General features: G+C 38.6%; 1 protein-coding gene across 1 annotated transcript; it reads right to left on the bottom strand.

Moving 5' to 3' along the window:
* Window positions 1-12,910: 12,910 nt before the first annotated feature.
* Window positions 12,911-17,588, bottom strand: LOC138324450 (DNA-directed RNA polymerase subunit beta''-like). Its single transcript, XM_069269516.1, has 2 exons — window positions 17,435-17,588; window positions 12,911-13,596 (listed from the first exon to the last, which is right to left on the bottom strand). Exons 1-2 carry the CDS (start codon window positions 17,586-17,588, stop codon window positions 12,911-12,913), a joined length of 840 nt encoding a protein of 279 aa, XP_069125617.1.
* Between the last annotated feature and the right edge of the window lie 7,482 nt (window positions 17,589-25,070).

The raw sequence follows: 25,070 nt of genomic DNA on the forward strand, positions 1-25,070 counted from the left end.
TATAAAATACTACATGTGTATGTGCTAAATGTCCTTTGGGTTCTGTCCCCTTACCGAAAATCACTATAGTCTGTAAAAGTGGTAGATAAATCGCTGAATCGCTGAAATGACATCTTTGGTAAGCTTCTGGGCTTGTTTGATGTATGTATAAATACTTTCTTCAACTGGTATCGTACTATACATGCGCGTACTATTTATTTTAAACTTCCGGCTGCGTAAAAGGTGTCTTTATAATATTTGACACTTGGTAATTGTTCGTTAATTCGTGTAATGTTGATTTTGTACATATGCGTCAAGGTGACCCTATTGGGTGTTAAAAAAACCACTCCATTTAAAATGTTAGTGGTTGTTTAACAGTTCATACTACCACTACACAGTTCAGCTGACTAACTCACTAGTAGAACGATGGTCGAAATTTGGTTGGGCGGTTGGCCCACAATTTGCTCAGTCTGTATTTGAAGCATTTAAGGGAGTTAGACGACCTATTTGTAAGTATAAGGTGACCGTATGGTGTATGCTCCAGCGGGATACCGCTTTAAAACTGTCATCATCCTAGTCCAGAAGGGTGCACATCAACCTTAATTAATTTGCGATCCATCAAACCAATATGGCCGGCATTCCTGACTTCTGATCGATTTAAATATATGTTTCCATGGTAATAAAATAAGAGGTTTTTGATTGGTCGAAATATCCTCCGATTTCCATGAAAATCGGTATATACAGGTATTTCGGGGATACCGAATGCAAAAGTCCTGCTCGGGTGTTGGGGGGGGGGGGGTTCTGTAATGACACCCAATTGTTACAGAACTCCCCCAAACGCCCGAGCAGTGGTTTTTCCCCGGATTGCTATATACAGTGGATATGCGATAATCCGTACGTCGGTGGTCCGGAAGACTCACCTTTCGGACGGAAATATAAGGGAACGGGTTTGATAATTCGTATCTGTATGGGTTTAGACTAGGGACAGAAGTCTGATTCTGATTAGGGAGGTTCCAGTGTACATGACTGTCAGTGGCGTAGGAAGATGAAACGTCATGGGGGGGGCAAAGGTCCTCAATATTTTGTAACCCACCCACCCCCCCCCCCCCCCCCGGCCACACCTACAGGAGGAGATTAATTCAACTCCCAACCATATAATATATGCTTTATGTACATTTTTCATATATCACTAAATTTAATCCTTGTACACATTTATAGACAGTGGGGTCGCTAAAAGGAAATTAACGAATACGCAAATTGGCCGAATTAGCGTGTGAGCGTCGAAGGCGCGTGATTTTGGTGTTTTATTAGGGGTCTGACGGTGACCCCGGGATTAGTTTTATGTATTTTGATGATTTTGCGATCGCCTGACAGCGCGAGATTTTGGTGTTTGGGGGGGTCCGGGGGTCTCCCCCGGGGAAAAATTACGATTTAGAATGGCTTATATGATTTTTACGATGCATTTTGATGAATTTGCGAGCGCCCAAAGGCGTGAGAATTTGGTGTTAGGGGGGTCCGAGGGTCTCCCCCGGGAAAAAATTACGATTTAGAATGGCTTAGATGATTTTTACGATGCATTTTGATGAATTTGCGAGCGCCCAAAGGCGCGAGAATTTGGTGTTAGTGGGGTCCGGGGGTCTCCCCCGGGGAAAAAATACGATTTAGAATGGCTGAGATGAGTTTTACGATAAAGTAAATGATTATAAAGCGTTCTTAACATGGTAATTTTTCGATTTAAAGCTACCTGCATTTAGAAATGATAATTGTGTCGTCATAACAATATGCAACCCTACTCGATCTGAATATACCGGCTTTACACCATCGGCACATTGTTGTTCATAAAAAAATGAATTAATTGTCTCGCTAAGACATATAAACAAATTGATCTTTTAAGAGACATTTTTTTAAATAGCACATAGAATCCCTTGATGGACATTTTTAGTCTAGTTTGTGTGTATTGAATTTTCACTATTTAAGGTTTGACATTATGTGCTTGAACGTTTTAGGAAATGCGCCGCACAGCAGAAAATTTTCTAGAAGAATTACGAAAAAATGTGTAGGAGGACCTTTTTTTCTTTCAAATAAGCATTTTTAGAAAATTTCAGTCGGCGATAATGTTTGCCCCCCCCCCCCCCCCCCCCCGTCCTGGGGAACGGGTGGGGGGGCAACTCCCCTGCCCCCCCGCTTCCTACGCCCCTGACTGTATTGATCTAAGCTACGACTGTCTATACATGCATGTGCAGGCTAGAAACCTTTTCCCGGGTGCTGGAACCCCGGTTGTCGTTATATGGAAGTTCCTGATTATTCCGATTTGGGACATCCCGACTCTCTGGATACGGCTTCTGCCTTCGTGCCCGCAGAGACCGCAATATGAGAAACTGCAGTTACGAGGGTCATATTCAATTTTAATTAACTAGTGGGCTGTCTTATTAAATCTCGACAAAATAAAATGTTTGTGAAATGTAGTTCCTGTTTTATTGGAATCTGTGATTTAGTTATGCTGTTTACGACCCGGTTATAGCTCATGTTTAATTCAGCCCGTTGCCAGGTCGAGGCAGCCCCGCCGATCGATGTCACTCCTAGCTAAGATAGGGTCACGTGACCACATCTGAGCCCTATATGTTACCAGGAAAAAAGCACCTCATGTTGTATTACTACTCCTGTGAGTGGCGCTATAAAACTTCCCTAGTATGGCGGGCTGCTCCAGGGGGATAACTAATAAACAAACCGTTACCCAAATTAGGAGGAAAATATCCGGATTTTATTAAAAAAATGGAACATTAAGCTAATAAAACAAATGTTTGTAAAAATATGATTTTACTGCATAACACCACTATTAGAGGAAGCAATTGTTCTTGTAAATCCATCGTGGTTTTTATCATCCATTCAATAAAGGCTGAACACTCCATAGAAATTCCGCTAGCGAAGAAATTTTTCAATTAACGTCGAGTACCGCTACCATCGCGACCGTTGTCAAGGTACCGTAGTGACCGATGCCATTACCTGTAGGCAGATAACATTCATTGTACAATACACAATTATTATTGGATAATATCCACATTGTAATCTCCTAGCTTTATTGGATAAACGTGACACGTACAAGTCGATCAGTGCTATTCCGTGGACATTTACCGGGGTTCCAACTTCCAGGGAGATCTCGCAGTTTTTAAGAGCCAGTTCAACAACGAAAATTTTGCGCGGCGCCATCTTTGCGATACAATACATGCACTTTCTTCAAAATAAAAGTAGCTTTGTACTTCAGAATTATCAAAGCATTATTATTGATGTGAAAACATTTGTTTTTTTATAAAATTCATAACTTTATGTTATTCAATTATTTTTGATAACTTCGTTCATATTTCCATTTCAATGAGTTAGCTGTAGCTGGATGATGTATTTCATATGCCTTAGCTTGAAAATGTGCAGGAGAATAATTTCAAACAAGTACCTTCGTAGGAGACAGACTTGTGAAAATCGGGAGTCTCCTGTCAAAACAATGAGTCTCCCGGCAAGATTGTGAAACTTTGCAAACCTACATTTCAGAATGCAGCCACACACATTTTTTTGCTCTGTAATTAAAATAATTAAATATATTTCTGTCTAGATATTTTTGTTTAATGTATCGCCATACAGAATTGTAATTTGTGAAACTAATTGTTTGATGATGATACTAACCAACTTCCTTCAGGTGTATTACAGGGCGCATTCCTAGCCCTGTGTTTGTTCAAGTAATATTTATTTACTTAATGTGTCATAGTTTTCGATAAGAATTTCAATTAAATTTATAACGTACTTTGCTATACGTTAGTATGTACCCACCAGTATTAGCTATGTTAAAAATAACATTATTCACAACATTCAATAGTTCACTACCATCAGTATAAGTATTCCAAGATTGCACAGTCGGGAACTTCTTCAAACTCCCAGCCATTCAAACGTTCATTCACAAACCACAATAGGAATCCATTCATTTACACCCTTAAAGCACTCAAACACATATTAAAACGTCCCTGGTACACAAACATGTTTTGAACGTCTTTAATAACTCGAATAGACATTTACAAACACTGAAACACACATTTACCTCTTTCCTGACTCTTCACTCAGATCTGTTATACATCATTTTGTATATACATCATTTTGGAAACTCTTCGTTGTCCTTGATGATGGCAGATGGACTTCCGGTTTATATAAAGTATTTTGTTCTTGGTTCATTAATTAAAGCCTTATAGATGTACTATTAGTTCAAAAACCCGCTATTTTTTCATAAGTACTAATATAAACATTATTTTATGGTTTGATATAACCATTTTTCAAATTAATATGTTTTTTAATATTATTTTTTCCAAGCACGTAAATAAACATTTGCGAAAATCATGCATTAAAGATTGAAAGTTCCTTTCCTTTCTTTTCCGGAAGTGCATTTTCTATAATTGATATATCAATCAATATTTTTTTCCTAAAAAACTTAGTCCTACATTATCTGAAAAATTCTAAACTGTTACCACATATTGCAGTTATTCCCCCATGTGTAGCTGTTGATGAGTATGTGAGGAAAACCCCTTGGGCATATAAATAGATCTCTCTGCCGGTAAAAAAAAATGGCGAATTTTTCCAATCTCTACATGTACATATTATAACATTCGTATTTCGATCACTTTCACGAACGGTCCCTGAGCTCTAGCAATGAACCAAGATGCTATGACGGTCAGTGGTAGTGTAGTCAGATGAATACAGCAGATGTCTACCTGTCTACAGGGGGTTAATTATGACAGTTTCTCTCCGACACCATCTCGTGTGAACCATACTCCGTAACATTTAATGGGGAGTTATGAGCTAATTACAGGCCTTCTTAACTCTATCATATATATACTGTTTCGCTCTCGTGCCGCGAGACTTTCGAAATGTTAACGCAACAGAACCCCGCTCCATCTATTCCTTCGAACATATGCAGTAAAACACTACTTCGGTTCAGTGATGCTTTGAGATCCCAAGCAATATCTCGTTGCGACCTTGTCAAGTTGCAACTTTTGAGAAATTACAAAAAACGACATTCTGTAAAAGTCTTAATTTTAGCGTGCCAACCACATTTTAGCCCATTTCCAATACTTTGTGCATTGAATCAATTGAAGTTTTATACATTAAACTTTTTTTTAAATTTAAGTTACATACGTAATATATAATAGTGGAGACAATGATAACGGTATCAAACTTGAAGGTCTATAGCTCCAACGAGAAAACCGCTTAAATAAGATTTCCACTAGAATTATTTTTCATATTAGAAATGTTGCTTCGTCGGTCGTCGCTTTAAATAAAGAAGACAAATAGTGCCCGCTGAGTTAGAAATTAAGCAAACTTTTTAATTAGGAAGTGCGCTATGGCCGTGCATAACATATAGAGCAACAGCAACAATACCCACGCGACAAAATAAACAGGCTATCAAACAATCGCATAGACATAAAGCACCCCATCCTATATATACATTGACAGATTTAAACACAACCATACTGTGAACTAATAAATTTCAAAACACCAACTCCTTTCTCGTGAGTTTTGGGAGGGGATATGTCACGTGATAAAAAGACATTAAAGTTTCCCTGCGCCATGGGACCACCTTGCAGCACTCCTTGTTCGCATGTCTGTAGAAGTTAGAACTGGTGTGTCTGACGCTCAGTCGCTAAATTGATAGGGAACCAAATGTGTACACAGACGATGGGCACGCCCTTTCGGTGTTTTTATCAGCTTAGATGATACGTTAGGTTACACGAAAATCTTTCCACAGTATTCAACTTGGCACTTGTGTTCATTTTTGTGTCTGTTAATTTTATTAGATCAGGCCCCCGATTTCTCGAAACAAACTTAAGTCAAAAACTGACGTAAGTCATAAATTTTCATATAAGTTACACAAGGAGAAAAGCTTAAGTTTTGACTTAAGTCTGCACTTTTGTTTCGAGAAATCGGGGCCAGATCTTGGCAGTGAGTCTATTCGTTACGCAGATTTTTCTATCTTTTCTTTTTACGGAAAACTACTCGGGAATGTCCGTCATGTCTCGTGTCTTTTCGATACATAGGACGAAAACAATAACCCGAATTCGGAAGTTGTTACATTCGAAAATTTTCGTTTTATATGATAGGCGTGAAATTTTGATCTTCAAAATAACTTTAAGACTAATTAATAGTGTATTACATCTGTGATGCAAAAAAATCTCCCGAATACATGTTCCCATGTTTTAACTGGACATAACCAAATTAAAAGTGTGTATAAGTGTTTGTTATAGTTCCGATGGATAGGTGTACTTTATGTTTGCCCATACTTCCTTAGAGTTCACATGATAAACAGGCCCCACCTGATGTTGAAAGAGAAAGATGATGAAGAAGAAAAATTAATATTTCTAAAAGTGCCTTCGGAGGTATATAACCTAGATTCTGTGGAATTTTAACATTTTGATATTGTTAAGTATGTGAGGTATTTATTTTATTCATCACATGTGTGCTTTGTTTTCTACAAAGACAGGAGTTGCGTTGCTACACACCCCAATTAGCACTGTTCTTTGAGCTCCGCCGTCTAACTCCCTCGATATACTTTCCCAACACGTAGACGCCATCCATTGATGTACATCTAGATCTTAATGAATTAAAACTTACCTTTAAACAAATGGGCTACAGCTACCTCTAATTCCAGGCTTTAGTATATATGTGTATCAAAGCCGAAAAGTTTGAAATCATTCATGCCACACAGCCTATTGTTACATACTGCAAACACGACAGTTTACGCGGACCAAAATTTCCGCGTTTTTAATCATTAACAAGAAAATTAGATTTTATAGCTGTTTTACATTTTCGAGCTTTCATGGGTATATATGATTCAACCGTTTCTCAATATTTCGTCGATCAAATTTTTGAGGCATAGTAAATGTTCCGCGAAATCTCAAAACTGTCAGTCCCGCGAAGTAATAACAACCAGCTAAACGGTATTTCTGATACCTGCGATACAACAGGGTTGCCTGTACTTATTGCGTATCTACGTAAATAAATCGACATGGGTGAGAATTTACTGATAAGAAATCACAGATTGTTTTATTGTATGAACGCCCATGGGAGGCAGCATCGAGACATATTGATAAACGGTCCAGTCTTGCCTGTCGTTATTGATTAATGTTATCGCCAATTGTCGGAAACCTTTAATTTGTTACGTCGGTATTCGTCGCAGTACCTGAACGTTGTCGGCGATATGACGAATAATATGCACAGGGATCTGAGAATTAGTTACAGTTTATACAATGATGGACCCACCAGAGTGGACCATTTTTAAACGTTTAAGGGGGTCTAGAATTTTTCCGATATTTCATCTAGACCACTAAAACTACTAAAAATGGTCTATGGACACTCTGATGGGTCAATAGTTATATAAACTGTAACTAATTCTCAGATCCCTGTGATGATATATCTTGGTTATTACGTATTAAACACACAACAGACTACACTTTGATTGACTTGATGGAGCTTTTTGAGCTTAGTTTAGAGTTTATGATACAGAAATTTGTAATAAATCTAAGTGTATCTTTTTTAGATAGCACATCTTGTTATTTATATCGTATAGTTGGTTTATTTTCGCGATTTCGCAGTCTCGGACTTTGTCGCAAAAATCATTCCGCAAAGAAATCATCCTCAATACTCCAGAGGTTCCGATCACTTGCGATCTCTTCACCGCTATGTAGTTCAGGCAGCTCAGAGGGAAAAATCTGAACCAATCACAGGCAGGCAAACATTTCCTTTGAAGGCTACAGAGAGAGCGCCGCTAAACTTCAAAGCCACACACTTCAACCACAGAGTACTGTTATACGACTGTTTTGATGTACATCAAAGGATTAAATTACCTGTTTTGTTTTGTTGTCACCAGTTTTACTGAATTATTCCGGAGGTGTAGAGATCGTATGTTAAGGGAATCCCTGGTGTATCGAGGATGCGAGTTATAGGATAAAATGAATTAAATCGTTTCTTACAGTGAGTTCGCGAATTAGATTTTTATCGCTTATAGTGAAAATCAGGGAAAATTCAGAACAGTCATAACTAGCTTTGTTTGTTTGTTAGTTTTTGTCGTTTCCCATTGGTGAAGAAAGTTCGGAAAGGTCTTGACAGTATGTAATATTGTCCTCCAACTTCGGTTACTATCACCTTAACCTTGTTAACAATTCCTCGTATCAATAACCTATAAAAGTGAAAGAAGTCAATAATTGTATATCATGCATGGTCCAGTTTATTCCTAATCATTCCGTAACCATGAACTTTACAGACGATATGTACAATGTTTACAGAGGTATTCCGCATATGTATGTCCTATTAACCGTTACGTTCCTTCGGATCTCTGGACAGTTTCAGAGCGATAACGACCGATTGCGGAAAGGTTCTGGTACGGGTCTTTCTCGATTATACAGCACCAGTTATTAACAACCATTCATAAACCATAGTAACCCGTACCGTTTACAGGAAACATCAACTTCGGCATTAAGCTATTGTAGAGTACCAAAGACTTGATAACGGGAGCACGTGGTCTGGCTGGGATACTTTCCCGCAAACATCTCGGAGCTGGCAGAGTAAGCACTCCAGAGCTTGAAGTCTGGCTTCAACATACCGTACTTTATTTCGAGTGTTTGATTGAAAATGTCTAGTTACAGAACATTGGCATTCTCCTAAATTTTAAGTGGCCAAGTTCACAGAATTTGTGTAATAAAGCTACAGGAACATGCATTTAAGTTATTCTAGTATACGGTGACCTTGGCAATTTGTAGCTGAAGGTCACGGCTACATGTTGTTGCGTCTTCGGTAAATAGTTTTACTACACAGACAAACAGTGGGGCGTATTGTTGTATAATGTCTGTAATTATGTATCTGTCAGCCGCCCACTTGCCTTAAAACCATAAGATATGGTAAACTAACGATCCCATTAAAATCGGGATACTCCTACAGATACCAATACACTTTATGCTGCCTATAGCTGCTCATTACTAGTGTACTAAGAAAATGAAAAGAAGAATTTTTGGTGTTTTTGGAAAACTATGTAAATCATCAAAGTAAAAATGTAGTTTATTTGCTGATATAGATGTATACATTGTTACGTCATCGATACTCCAGGGGTTACTTTCAACGCCGTTATATTGATATAATGGCAGTGAAAGTAACCCCTTGATTATCGAAAATGACATTGTTAGTGATAACGTTGGACCTTTTGTGCTTTACATGTGGAGGTTTCGAAGTGTAAATGTTATATATTTGGCGAATACATCATTGTTGTCGAAGTTGAAGAGTTCAATGTTGGTGACGTAGAAGTGTACAGTGTAGGAATCATAGAAGTGTACATTGTTAATGAAGAAGATGGATACTTTTTAGTCATTTATAAGTGTATATTGTTGGTGAAGTAGAAGTGTATATTGTTGGTGACGTAGAAGTGTATATTGTTGGTGACGTAGAAATGTATATTGTTGGTGACGTAGAAAGTGTATATTGTTGGTGACGTAGAAGTGTATATTGTTGGTGACGTAGAAGTGTACATTGTTGGTGACGCAGAAGTGTATATTGTTGGTGACGTAGAAGTGTATATTGTTGGTGACGTAGAAGTGTATATTGTTGGTGACGTAGAAGTGTATATTGTTGGTGACGTAGAAGTGTATATTGTTGGTGACGTAGAAGTGTATATTGTTGGTGACGTAGAAGTGTATATTGTTGGTGACGTAGAAGTGTATATTGTTGGTGACGTAGAAGTGTATATTGTTGGTGACGTAGAAGTGTACATATATTGTTGGTGACGTAGAAGTGTACATTGTTAGTGACGCAGGTATAGTGTGAGTATATTGCATTGGTGATGTAGAAGAAGTGTATATTGTTGGTAGAAGCAGAAGTGTATATTGTTGGTGATGTAGAAGTGTATATTGTTGGTGACGTAGAAGTGTACATTGTTGGTGAGTACAGAAGTTTATATTGCTGATGACGTAGAAGTGTATATTGTCAGTGACGTAGAACTATACATCGTTGTTGAGGTAGAAGTGTACATTATTTGTGACTTATAGGTGTACATTGTTAGTAACATAGAAACTATACATTGCTGGTGACGCAGAAGTGTATATTGTTGGTGACGTAGAAGTGTATATTGCTGGTGACGTAGAAGTGTACATTGTTGGTGACGCAGAAGTGTACATTGTTGGTGACGTAGAAGTGTATATTATTGGTGACGTAGAAGTGTACATTGTTGTTGACGTAGAAGTGTATATTGTTGTGACGTAGAAGTGTACAGTCGTTGTTGACGTAGAAGTGTACATTGTTAGTGACACAGAAGTGTATATTGCTGGTGACGTAAAAGTGCTATATTGTTGGTGACGTAGAAGTGTACATTGTTAGTGATATAGAACTATACATCGTTGTTGAGGTAGAAGTGTACATTGTTAGTGATATAGAACTATACATCGTTGTTGAGGTAGAAGTGTATATTGTCAGTGATATAGAACTATACATCGTTGTTGAGGTAGAAGTGTATATTGTCAGTGATATAGAACTATACATCGTTGTTGAGGTAGAAGTGTATATTGTTAGTGATATAGAACTATACATCGTTGTTGAGGTAGAAGTGTACATTGTTAGTGATATAGAACTATACATCGTTGTTGAGGTAGAAGTGTATATTGTTAGTGATATAGAACTATACATCGTTGTTGAGGTAGAAGTGTACATTGTTAGTGATATAGAACTATACATCGTTGTTGAGGTAGAAGTGTACATTATTAGTGACGTAGAAGTGTATATTGTTGGTGACGTAGAAGTGTACATTGTTAGTGATATAGAACTATACATCGTTGTTGAGGTAGAAGTGTACATTGTGTACATTGTTGTGACATAGAAGTATACATCGTTGGTGACGTAGAAGTGTACATTGTTAGTGATATAGAACTATACATCGTTGTTGACGTAGAAGTGTATATTGTCAGTGATATAGAACTATACATCGTTGTTGAGGTAGAAGTGTATATTGTCAGTGATATAGAACTATACATCGTTGTTGAGGTAGAAGTGTACATTGTTAGTGACGTACATTGTTGGTGACATAGAACTATACATCGTTGTGTTGAGTTAGAAGTGTACATTGTGTAGTGATTATAGAAACCTATACATCGTTGTTGAGGTAGAAGTGTACATTGTTAGTGATATAGAACTATACATCGTTGTTGAGGTAGAAGTGTACATTGTTAGTGATATAGAACTATACATCGTTGTTGAGGTAGAAGTGTACATTGTTAGTGATATAGAACTATACATCGTTGTTGAGTTAGAAGTGTACATTGTTCAGTGACATAGAACTATACATCGTTGTTGAGGTAGAAGTGTACATTGTTAGTGACATAGAACTATACTATTACATGGTGACGTAGAAGTGTATATTGTTGGTGACGTAGAAGTGTACATCGTTGTTGAGTAGAAGTGTACATTGTTGGTGACATAGAAGTGTACATCGTTGGTGAGGTAGAAGTGTATATTGTCAGTGATATAGAACTATACATCGTTGTTGAGGTAGAAGTGTATATTGTCAGTGACATAGAACTATACATCGTTGTTGAGGTAGAAGTGTACATTGTTAGTTATAGACTATACACGTTGTTGAGGTAGAAGTGTACATTGTTGTCAGTGACATAGAACTATACATCGTTGTTGACGTAGAAGTGTACATTGTTAGTGACATAGGTACATCGTTGTGAGAGTTAAAGTGTATATTGTTAGTGATACTAGAACTATACATCGTTGTTGAGGTAGAAGTGTATATGTCAGTGACATAGAACTATACAACATTGTTGAGGTAGAAGAGTGTACATTGTTGTGATATAGAACTATACATCGTTGTTGAGGTAGAAGTGTACATTGTTAGTGATATAGAACTATACATCGTTGTTGAGGTAGAAGTGTACATTGTTAGTGATATAGAACTATACATCGTTGTTGAGGTAGAAGTGTATATTGTTAGTGATATAGAACTATACATCGTTGTGAGATAGATGTGTATATTGTTGGTGACGTAGAAGTGAACTATTATTGTTGTTGACGTAGAAGTGTATATTGTTAGTGACGTAGAAGTGTACATTCGTTGGTGACGTAGAAGTGTACATTGTTAGTGATATAGAACTATACATCGTTGTTGAGGTAGAAGTGTACATTGTTAGTGACGTAGAAGTGTACATCGTTGTTGACGTAGAAGTGTATATTGTTAGTGACATAGAACTATACATCGTTGTTGAGGTAGAAGTGTACATTGTTAGTGACGTAGAAGTATACATTGTTGTTGACGTAGAAGTGTATACATTGTTGGTGACGTAGAAGTGTATATTGCTGGTGACGTAGAAGTGTATATTGTTGTGACGTAGAACTATACATTGTTGTTGAGGTAGAAGTGATATTGTTGTGACGTAGAACTATACATCGTTGTTGAGGTAGAAGTGTACATTGTTAGTGATATAGAACTATACATTGTTGTGTGACGTAGAAGTGTATATTGTTAGGTGTTGACGTGAAATAGAAACTTATACATCGTTGTATATTGTTGGTGACGTAGAAGTGTACATTGTTAGTGATATAGAAAGTAACATTGTATGACAGAAGTGTATATTGTGGTGACGTAGAAGTGTATATTGTTGGTGACGTAGAAGTGTATACATTGTTGGTGACGTAGAAGTGTACATTGTTAGTGACGTAGAAGTGTATATTGTTGTTGACGTAGAAGTGTATATTGTTGGTGACGTAGAAGTGTACATTGTTGGTGACGTAGAAGTGTACATTGTTGGTGACGTAGAAGTGTACATTGTTGGTGACGTAGAAGTGTATATTGTTGGTGACGTAGAAGTGTATATTGTCAGTGACATAGAACTATACATCGTTGTTGACGTAGAAGTGTACATTAGTACAGTTGTGAGGAAAGAAGTGAGTATAGAAGTATACATCGTTGTGACGTAGAAGTGTATATTGTTAGTGACATAGAACTATACATCGTTGTTGAGGTAGAAGTGTAGAAGTTGTTGTTGACTTGAACGTAGAAGTGTACATTGTTAGTGATGTAGAAAGTATACATTGTTGGTGACGTAGAAGTGTATATTGTTGGGGACGTAGAAGTGTATATTGTTGGTGACGTAGAAGTGTGTATATTGTTGGTGACGTAGAAGTGTACATTGTTGGTGACGTAGAAGTGTACATTGTTGGTGACGTAGAAGTGTATATTGTTGGTGACGTAGAAGTGTATATTGTTGGTGACGTAGAAGTGTACATTGTTGGTGACGTAGAAGTGTACATTGTTGGTGACGTAGAAGTGTATATTGTTGGTGACGTAGAAGTGTATATTGTTGGTGACGTAGAAGTGTATATTGCTGGTGACGTAGAAGTGTACATTGTTGGTGACGTAGAAGTGTATATTGCTGGTGACGTAGAAGTGTATATTGTTGGTGACGTAGAAGTGTATATTGCTGGTGACGTAGAAGTGTATATTGTTGGTGACGTAGAAGTGTATATTGTTGGTGACGTAGAAGTGTATATTGTTGGTGACGTAGAAGTGTACATTGTTGGTGACGTAGAAGTGTGCATTATTTGTGACTTATAGGTGTACATTGTTAGTAACATAGAACTATACATTATTGGTAACGCAGAACGCAGAAGTGTACATTGTTGATGACGTAGAAGTATACAATGTTGGTGACGTATTCCGTCTTTGCATATTACAGAGTTAGCTCCCTTACGGGTAGGTATCGATTATTACGTCATTATTTTGTGAGCGCAATTCACGTCATTTTCCCCGAAAAGTATGACGTTACGCTCACAAACACATGACGTCACAATCAATACCTACCAGCAAGTGCAGATAACTCTGTAATATATAAATTCGATTTAAGTGTACATAATTTGTGACGTAGAAGTGTACATTGTTTGTGACTTTGCGGTATTTGTTGAGTGTAGTGTAGACTTACGGACAGAAATGTAAATTATCTCCTATATAACTATTGTCAACTGCACATTGCCGATAGTTGTGTTTTCATTACAAATATTATAATATGGTATTTGTATACTGATAATTACTGAAGTAATATGGTAAACGCCGTTAAATATAATATTTATTAGCCCTGTAACTGAATCAGCGCTTCAAAGACTAAAACTACCGCTAAAATTAAACTACCGCCAATATAAAACTAACACCAAAATAAAAACTATATCGCCAAAATAAAACAACCGCTGAAATAAAACTACCACTAAGATAAAACAACCTCTAAAATAAAACTACTGCTAAAATAAAACAACCACTAAAATAAAACTATCGCTAAAATAAAACTACTGCTAAAATAAAACTACCACTAAAATAATCCTGCTGCTAAAATAAAACTTCTGCTAAAATAAACTTCTGCTAAAATAAAACTACCGTTAAAATAAAACTACCACTAAAATAAAACTACCACTAAAATAAGAACGTTTACAGAATATACCCAATCATATAACACATTCTGACAGTCGATGACATACAACGTACTTGTATTTTACCACCGTGACATGATTCCATTTCTCCTAAACAAACAATTCAATATTACCAATGATGACGCTAAAGGCCTGACTAGGTACTACAATCGATTTCCACACAGTTTGTATTTATTAGAATATCACAACTTGATACAAAAGATCCTGCATTGCTTCTGAAGGCTGGCCATAAATTTATACGACGTATTCCTCAATATTTCACGAATGTCTACCGAATTCTGCAATTGTAAAAAACAGAATCATGGACATAAATCCATTGGCGGTAAAACATCTGGGCTAATATCGTATTCCCAGAGGTAATTAACGGCAACGAAATTAATTCATTCACATAACATAAGAACGGATTCTGTAAGCGTTATGCGCTAACCCAATCATAGACATGTAATAGGTCTCCGCTGGGGCGAGTAATCGGCCCTGTAACAACCTATTATGAGCTCCGTAAGATGGCGCTGTCAGTCACGGGATATTTACAGGTAACATGGGAGTGTATATCTTGAGTCTGGATCGCGTACTGCCAGACGCTGTACGAAACAACAACAATACATTTACAAACGTCCCGACAAAAACTCAGAAACAATACCGCCACACAGCACGATATTGTCTATTCTGCGTCTGACGGCAATTTCGGCAATCGGAACACCTCGGAAAAATTTCCGACAATCTTCGGAAATTCAACGTTTCCGGATATTGCCGAAAATTGCTCCGATATTTTGCGATTGGTCAATTTCGTACTACATTTTGGACAAAACGTACACAATGTAATTATGCACATACTTCCTGCAGTTCTGTAAACCACTATCTTTTCGCGAGATATACAATTTCGCGAGAGCTAAGTCGGGTTTTCAAATATTTTGCGAATAATTAATGCATTCGAAAATAACCAAGATGCGAAATATTGTACGCGAAAATGATGAGGGTTTCAGAATACTATCATTAAGGAGCGATTCGGGATAAAAAAAAATATCTGACCTGCCTTTATAAACATTATAGACGTTATCTAAAGGATTTTCATTCCTCTCGAAAAGAACCCGAAAATAAACATCTCGCGAAATGATAATAATTCACAGTATTAGTGATACTTTTAACATATATCTCCCCTGACATTGGGCAGATGTCAGTGTTATGCAATTCAATAATTAAAATTTTACCCACTCTATGATTGGCTTGTACATGTGTATCAGCAACCATAATTCTTTAAGATGGTCATTTCTAATCTGTTGACATCCGAATAGACACAACACTATGGATTTCCGTGTAACTGACATATAATATGGCCAAACCTAGAATTTTTGTTAGATTCCGGATAATATGAAGTCCGATTCGAGTGCTGTATGTGTTATTTCCGGAACCCTCGGGACTACGAAACAATGCTCGGACATTTCCTGACCAGGACTAGAATTGATCAGGCGAAAGCCGTGTCTGAGGCGTTTAAGGAGCGTGGCTAACGCAGAGGTCCACACAGGGGACGTCAAACTACCAAGCAATGCATTTAATCCTGTTAATAGTAACTCCGACAATAATCATACGGTTGAGTTCCCCGTGGGGACCCCCTCTAATATAAGTGTGCAGTTTTGAGTAACTAAGTGATTGCCTGGGAGAATTGTGGTAACATCTGTCTTCAAATTCATCATTGTTACTGTACATCCGCAGCCTTGACATCGACATAAATAACAGGTTCATTGAAACTGGCAGTGTGCTGACCATTCTAAATGGTCATCTGTTGACCTCCGCCTGGACAGAGGTCACTTCACGTCTTTATGGCGTCCAGCAATGTGGTCAAGACCATATAACGCCCTGATTCATGATCACATAAGCATACCAATTGAACATGTACTAAGCCGCAGTTACAGTATAATTAAGAAAGGTTAAAAAATCGCACGTTCATGTTAATTATGTCAAAAGTACAGAACCAGCCAGAAAGCAGACATCATTGTACATACCTGCGGTTTAAAATCGTATTGAAATTCTTTCTTGCCATTTCCATACACTTTTTTGTAATACCGATGCATTCTACCTCGTTAGAACTCTGACTGGGAGTTTCAGAAGTCTAATTGTAAAAAAAGGCCCCTACTACAGTTGTCCCCCAACCTTAAACAGATGGTTATCTCGGGGTTAGCGATCTCAAATTTAGATTATCTCCCCTTTCATTGAAATCAGAATTGGACTTGGCGTGAAACTCTTACATTCTGAGATTGTGGTGATTACATAACTTATTTATACTTTTGATTCATCTTTTCATAAAGTGCAAATATCAAATATTATTTCATAGTTCCGGTATTTGCAGATTGGCAAGACACACTGACTGTAGAAAAGGAAGAGGGAGGGGGGGAACCTATGAACTTAGAATATATATTAAGGTCCAGTTAGGATATACATTGACGTCACACTGGTCAAGACAAATCTATAGACGGTATACTGGCCAATGGTTAGTTTTGATGGTCTTAACATGAATATGGCTCTATATTGCAATCTCAAAGCTTGCAATACGAACGTAGGCAATGAACTAACACCAGAACCCGAAAAATGTTTACGAACATGACTTCCATTAATGAATTTGCTCTTATGCTTAAGCATGTATCTTGCTTAAGACGTGTAAAACGGCAAATCGGAATCAAATTAGTCTCAAAAACGACCTAATTATAATGAAACTGGGATCAGTCATGGATTGTGTCAATCGGAAACCTTGTGATTTTCTCGTTTACGGAAAGTGCCGAAAGTTGCCGATTGTGTTTCAATAAGTTTGACTATGCGTTCCGAAAGGTTGGAAGTAATTAGCTTCAATTGTTTCATTCGCTGAGGTTCAAATCTATAGGTCTAAACGAAACGCTGGAACACTTAGAGGTAACATCGAGCAACAAAACACATTAGAGTTTTATATGAATGTAGAGAAAAGAAATTTTTAAAATACTCTCCGTCAGCATGCACGTCTTGCAGCAATGCGTTGTTGGGTTTTCGTCAAGGGTCTCAACGTCGGCATTATATAATGAAAACGGGGATATGTCCATAAATTGGACATTAAAGACACCATTGTTGACATTCTTCAAGTCTGCACTTGATCGCATACCTTTCTACCAGCTTTTCCCGCTAGGCTTCATTAGTAAATATTTTGTCTCCATCATCTAAACACTTGCTATTTCGCAACCTTGTTGGCAAAACAAGAGCCAGCAAGAATCTGATTGAACGAGACGAGTAAATAAAGAGTTTCCTGCAATGAATCGCAATGCTCAGCAATCTTCTGAAATATATAAAACCGATAATTTCCGAAGATTGCCGAAAATCTCCGAAATGTTGCGATTGAAGATTCGGATTGGAGTCTAGTGAGAGACGAAAAACAACGGTAGGTTTTCCCGTATTTCTCTAATCTGAACAAACAGGTTTATAAGTATAGATATACTAACTGACCAAAGAAACATGTATACATGTATTTGATTGTGATCAAAGGCAAGCAATCGTTGCTAGCCATTACCAAGTACATGTATACCAAATCCATTTGTCCGACATTTGAAATATATTCTACATTAGAAGCACTTATAAATCAATGAAGATAAAATTCTTCCTTGAACGTCATACCGGTGTCTGTGTACATCTTGTTACTAAGTACAGACTGTGTGGGCAACCACCGGCGAATTTCTGAACTATTTAATGCGTTTTTGTAATTTCTCTTTTAGAAATATCAAATGTTGATCCGGGATAGCAAGTTCGTGTTACTGACGGGATACAACCGGCGCTTATCCAACCTTTAATGATAGCATCAAGATTCAAAATCAAAGACGCAACATAAAATATATTGTACAACTCTTAACAGGTTCAACCTTCTAGCTATTAGATATTATCTAAGTGCGTGACCTTTCCTGTTTTTTTTAATTTGCATCTGATATAGAATATAGCTATAGTGTTTCATGAGTGTGCAATGCCGTATTGAATGTTTCTAATTGTATTACTTCATTACGTGCAGCATTATATGCAATATTTACCATATTTTATCTTTAGAATTTCATTAAGTTCCAGTAACGATTTTTGAATTGATTATTACGATTAAAGAGAGATGCATGTTGTTCAATTATGTGATATGAAATATTATTGGTTTTACATTCCATATCAAATTACATTACATCGATATGTTATATAACTTTAATGAAATCCAAATTGCAGTTGTAGGATAAAATAAACATTGCTAACACGGGTAACCCCGACCAGTTCACGATGAACGAATTCCTGTAAGAGAATTTATGATAAGAAACAAATATTAGCTTTCCAAAACTCTAAGAAGGCGGCATAACGTGATCGAAGATTGAAAGAAATAAAAGACTGAGTCAATCATAACTGACAAAGGACTTTGTAGTTACAATCGCAAAGTCGACTAGTGTTCAGAGGTCCTGGGTTCGAACCCCGAGTTGCATTTGTTGCTCTCCAGCTGCAGACTTATCTTCCGCGTCACGTCAGCCAGTGGAGCAGATGGAAAAGCCATTTTGATAACCTCGTATTTTCTGTAAGCATGGACAAAACATCAAATAATTAACAAACAGAAATGATGATCTATCTCTGGGTTGCCTGTTCGAAGTCTACCTGCTACAATGTGTCAGGTATTGTCTGCAGGGCGACGATTTTTTTCAGCTACTTCGAAAGATTTATCATCGGTTTTCCATCAAGTGTTAACTGTGAAAAACATTTGCAGATGTTAAATACACTAATGCAAAACAAATTTTTATTCTTATTTTTTTTTATTTGCTGACTTTATGGGTAAAATTTGCTATGAGTTTAGGGGTTATGGGCCTCCTGTAGGGAACCTTTAGGTCTCTCGCCCTTCAATCTGTACCAATGACCCACTGTTGTATAACATCTATTCGTGTGCCGTTCATCAGTTGATTAACCTCGCGATTCTCCCCTTTATGAGCTGGAGCTGTGCGTGGTCACTGCTTCGACAGTCCAGTAGGCCAAACCAATCCCTCAATCAACTAGTCACATCAAACCGCGTTATACAACCTGTATTTCCCACAACAGACATCAAATCTAGGAGATTTATATTTCCCCGGTGTTGTAAAAGTTCCTTTAACGGAGTTTTGATGAGTCTTTGTTGTAATATGAAATGGTGACTTATTTTTGTTCCTATAGAGGAATTCCTCAACCTTTTTTCGGAACAGAATTAAACAGTAATGCGCTGTATGTATTGAACATGACTTGACTATGGTGAGGGAACACAGACATGACATGTATATGGTGAGGGAACACACACGTGACATGTTTATGTAGAGGGAACACACACGTGACATGTTTATGTAGAGGGAACACACACGTGACATGTTCATGGTGAGGGAACACAGACTTGACGTGTTTATGGTGAGGGAACACAGACATGACATGTTTATGTAGAGGGAACACACACGTGACATGTTTATGGTGAGGGAACATAGACATGACATGTTTATGGTGAGGGAACACAGACATGAAAGGTTTATGGTGAGGGAACACACACGTGACATGTTTATGGTGAGGGAAAACACGTGACATGTTTATGGTGAGGGAACACACACGTGACATGTTTTTGGTGAGGGAACACACACGTGACATGTTTATGGTGAGGAAACACAGACATGACGTATTTATGTAGAGGGAACACAGACATGATATGTTTATGGTGAGGGAACACAGACATGACATGTTTATGGTGAGGGAACACACACGTGACATGTTTATGGTGAGGGAACACACACGTGACATGTTTATGGTGAGGAAACACACACGTGACATGTTTATGTAGAGGGAACACAGACATGACATGTATATGTAGAGGGAACACACACGTGACATGTTTTTTCAGCGGGAACACAGACATGACATGTATATGGTGAAGGAACACAGACATGACATGTTTATGGTGAGGGAACACAGACATGACATGTTTATGGTGAGGGAACACACAAGTGACATGTTTATGTAGAGGGAACACAGACAGGACATGTTCATGGTGAGGGAACACAGACTTGACGTGTTTATGGTGAGGGAACACAGACATGACGTGTTTATGGTGAGGGAACACAGACATGACGTGTTTATAGTGAGGGAACACAGACATGACATGTTTATAGTGAGGGAACACAGACTTGACGTGTTTATGGTGAGGGAACACAGACATGACATGTTTATGGTGAGGGAACACAGACATGACATGTTTATTGTGAGGGAACACAGACATGACATGTTTATAGTGAGGGAACACAGACATGACATGTTTATGGTGAGGGAACACAGACATGACATGTTTATGGTAAGGGAACACAGACAGGACATGTAGGGAACATGGTGATGGTGAGGGAACACAGACATGACGTGTTTATGGTGAGGGAACACAGACATGACATGTTTATGGTGAGGGAACACAGACATGACATGTTTATAGTGAGGGAACACAGACATGACATGTTTATGGTGAGGGAACACAGACATGACGTGTTTATGGTGAGGGAACACAGACATGACATGTTTATGGTGAGGGAACACAGACTTGATGTGTTTATGGTGAGGGAACACAGATATGACGTGTTTATAGTGAGGGAACACAGACATGACATGTTTATAGTGAGGGACACACATGACATGTTGTTTATGGTGTGGGAACACAGACATGACGTGTTTATAGTGAGGGAACACAGACATGAAAGGTTTATGGTGAGGGAACACACACGCGACATGTTTATGGTGAGGGAACCCATACATGACATGTTTATGGTGAGGAAACACAGACATGACGTGTTTATAGTGAGGGAACACAGACATGACATGTTTATGGTGAGGGAACACAGAAATGAAAGGTTTATGGTGAGGGAACACAGACATGACATGTTTATGGTGAGGGAACACAGACATGACGTGTTTATGGTGAGGGAACACAGACATGACGTGTTTATAGTGAGGGAACACAGACATGACGTGTTTATAGTGAGGGAACACAGACATGACATGTTTATAGTGAGGGAACACAGACATGACATGTTCATGGTGAGGGAACACAGGACATGACATGTTTATAGTGAGGGAACACAGACATGACATGTTTATAGTGAGGGAACACAGACATGACATGTTTATGGTGAGGGAACACAGACATGACATGTTTATAGTGAGGGAACACAGACATGACATGTTTATGGTGAGGGAACACAGACATGACATGTTTATGGTGAGGGAACACAGACATGACATGTTTATAGTGAGGGAACACAGACATGACGTGTTTATAGTGAGGGAACACAGACATGACGTGTTTATGGTGAGGGAACACAGACATGACGTGTTTATAGTGAGGGAACACAGACAGGTCATGTTCATGGTGAGGGAACACAGACATGACGTGTTTTTAGTGAGGGAACACAGACATGACATGTTTATGGTGAGGGAACACAGACATGACATGTTTATGGTGAGGGAACACAGACATGACGTGTGTTTATGGTGAGGGAGCACAGACATGACATGTTTATAGTATGGGAAACACAGACAGGACATGTTCATGGTGAGGGAACACACAGACATGACGTGTTTATAGTGAGGGAACACAGACAGGACATGTTTATTGTGAGGGAACACAGACATGACATGTTTATAGTGAGGGAACACAGACATGACGTGTTTATGGTGACGGAACACAGACAGGACATGTTGATGGTGAGGGAACACAGACATGACATGTTTATGGTGAGGAAACACAGGCATGACATGTTTATAGTAAGGGAACACAGACAGGACATGTTTATGGTGAGGGAACACAGAGATGACATGTTGATGGTGAGGGAACACAGACATGATATGTTTATGGTAAGGGAACACAGACATGGACAGACATGTTTGATGGTGAGGGAACACAGACATGATATGTTTATAGTAAGGGAACACAGACATGACGTGTTTATGGTGAGGGAACACAGACATGACATGTTTATGGTGAGGGAACACAGACATGACATGTTTATGGTAAGGGAACACAGACATGACATGTTTATGGTGAGGGAACACATACATGATATGTTTATAGTAAGGGAACACAGACAGGACATGTTCATGATGAGGGAACACAGACATGACATGTTTATGGTGAGGGAACACAGACATGACATGTTTATGGTGAGGGAACACAGACATGACGTGTTTATGGTGAGGGAACACAGATCATGACATGTTTATGGTGAGGGAACACAGACATGACATGTTTATGGTGACGGGAACACAGACATGATATGTTTATGGTGAGGGAAACACAGACATGACATGTTTATGGTGAGGTAACACAGACATGACATGTTTATGGTGAGGGAACACAGACATGACATGTTTATGGTGAGGGAACACAGACATGACATGTTTATGGTGAGGGAACACAGACATGACATGTTTATGGTGAGGGAACACAGACATGACATGTTTATGGTGAGGGAACACAGACATGACGTTGTTTATGGTGAGGGAACACAGACATGACATGTTTATGGTGAGGGAACACAGACATGACATGTTTTATGGTGAGGGAACACAGACATGACATGTTTATGGTGAGGGAACACAGACATGACATGTTTATGGTGAGGGAACACAGACATGACATGTTTATGGTGAGGGAACACAGACATGACATGTTTATGGTGAGGGAACACAGACATGACGTGTTTATGGTGATTGAACACAGACATGACATTTTATGGTGAGGAACACAGACATGACATGTTTTATAGTGAGGGAACACAGACATGAATGTTTATGGTGAGGTAAACACAGGCATGACATTTTTTATGGTAGGGAACACAGACATGATATGTTTATGGTGAGGGAACACAGAAACATATGAGGGACAAGACTGTTTATGGTGAGGGAAACACAGACATGACGTATTTATGGTGAGGGAACACAGACATGATATGTTTATGGTGAGGGAACACAGACATGACATGTTTTGGTGAGGGAACACAACTGATTTGGTGAGGAACACAGACATGACATGTTTATGGTGAGGGAACACAGACATGACGTGTTTATGTGAGGGAAACACAGATGACATGTTTATGGTGAGGGAACACAGACATGACATGTTTTTAGTGGAGGGAACACAGACATGACGTGTTTATGGTGAGGGAACACAGACATGACATGTTTATGGTGAGGGAACACAGACATGACGTGTTTATAGTGAGGGAACACAGACATGACGTGTTTATGGTGAGGGAACACAGACATGACATGTTTATTGTGAGGGAACACAGACATGACATGTTTATAGTGAGGGAACACAGACATGACGTGTTTATGGTGAGGGAACACAGACATGACATGTTTATGGTGAGGGAACACAGACATGACATGTTTATGGTGAGGGAACACAGACATGACGTGTTTATGGTGAGGGAACACAGACATGACATGTTTATGGTGAGGGAACACAGACATGACATGTTAATAGTGAGGGAACACAGACATGACGTGTTTATGGTGAGGGAACACAGACATGACATGTTTATGGTGAGGGAACACAGACATGACGTGTTTTATAGTGAGGGAACACAGACATGAAGGTTTATGGTGAGGGAACACAGACATGATATGTTTATGGTGAGGGAAACACAGACATGACATATTTATGGTGAGGGAACACATACATGACATGTTTATGGTAAGGGAACACAGATATGACGTGACATGTTTATGGTGAGGGAACACAGACATGGACATGTTTATGGTGAGGGAACACAGACAGGACATGTTTATGGTGAGGGAACACAGACATGACATGTTTATTGTGAGGGAACACAGACATGACATGTTTATAGTAAGGGAACACAGACATGACATGTTTATGGTGAGGGAACACAGACATGACATGTTTATGGTGAGGGAACACAGACATGAAATGTTTATGGTGAGGGAACACAGACATGACATATTTATGGTACGGGAACACAGACATGACATGTTTATGGTGAGGGAACACAGACATGACATGTTTATGGTGAGGTAACACAGACATGACATGTTTATGGTGAGGGAACACATACATGATATGTTTATGGTGAGGGAACACAGACATGACGTGTTCATGGTGGTGAGGGAACACAGACATGACATGTTTATGTGAGACCAGAGGGAACACAACATGACATGTTTATGGTGAGGGAACACAGACATGACATGTTTATGGTGAGGGAACACAGACATGACATGTTTATAGTGAGGGAACACAGACATGACATGTTTATGGTGAGGGAACACAGACATGACGTGTTTATGGTGAGGGAACACAGACATGACGTGTTTATGTGAGGGAACACAGACATGACATGTTTATGGTGAGGGAACACAGACATGACATGTTTATGGTGAGGGAACACGACATGACATGTTTATGGTGAGGGAACACAGACATGACATGTTTTTGGTGAGGGAACACAGACATGACGTGTTTATGGTGAGGGAACACAGACATGACATGTTTATAGTGAGGGAACACAGACATGACATGTTTATAGTGAGGGAACACAGACATGACATGTTTATGGTGAGGG

The sequence above is a fragment of the Argopecten irradians genome, chromosome 5 (genome assembly GCF_041381155.1).
Source record: "Argopecten irradians isolate NY chromosome 5, Ai_NY, whole genome shotgun sequence".
Taxonomy (NCBI): domain Eukaryota; kingdom Metazoa; phylum Mollusca; class Bivalvia; order Pectinida; family Pectinidae; genus Argopecten; species Argopecten irradians.

What these genes read in the sequence shown, in the direction of transcription:
- LOC138324450 (XM_069269516.1), bottom strand. Translation starts at nt 17,588, where the DNA reads ATGCGATCAAGTGCAGACTTGAAGAATGTCAACAATGGTGTCTTTAAT. An exon ending in GACGTGCATGCTGACGGAGA is followed by an intron (nt 13,597 to 17,434) that starts GTATTTTAAAAA and finishes TACACCTATAAG; the next exon opens with TCACAAATAATGCACACTTC.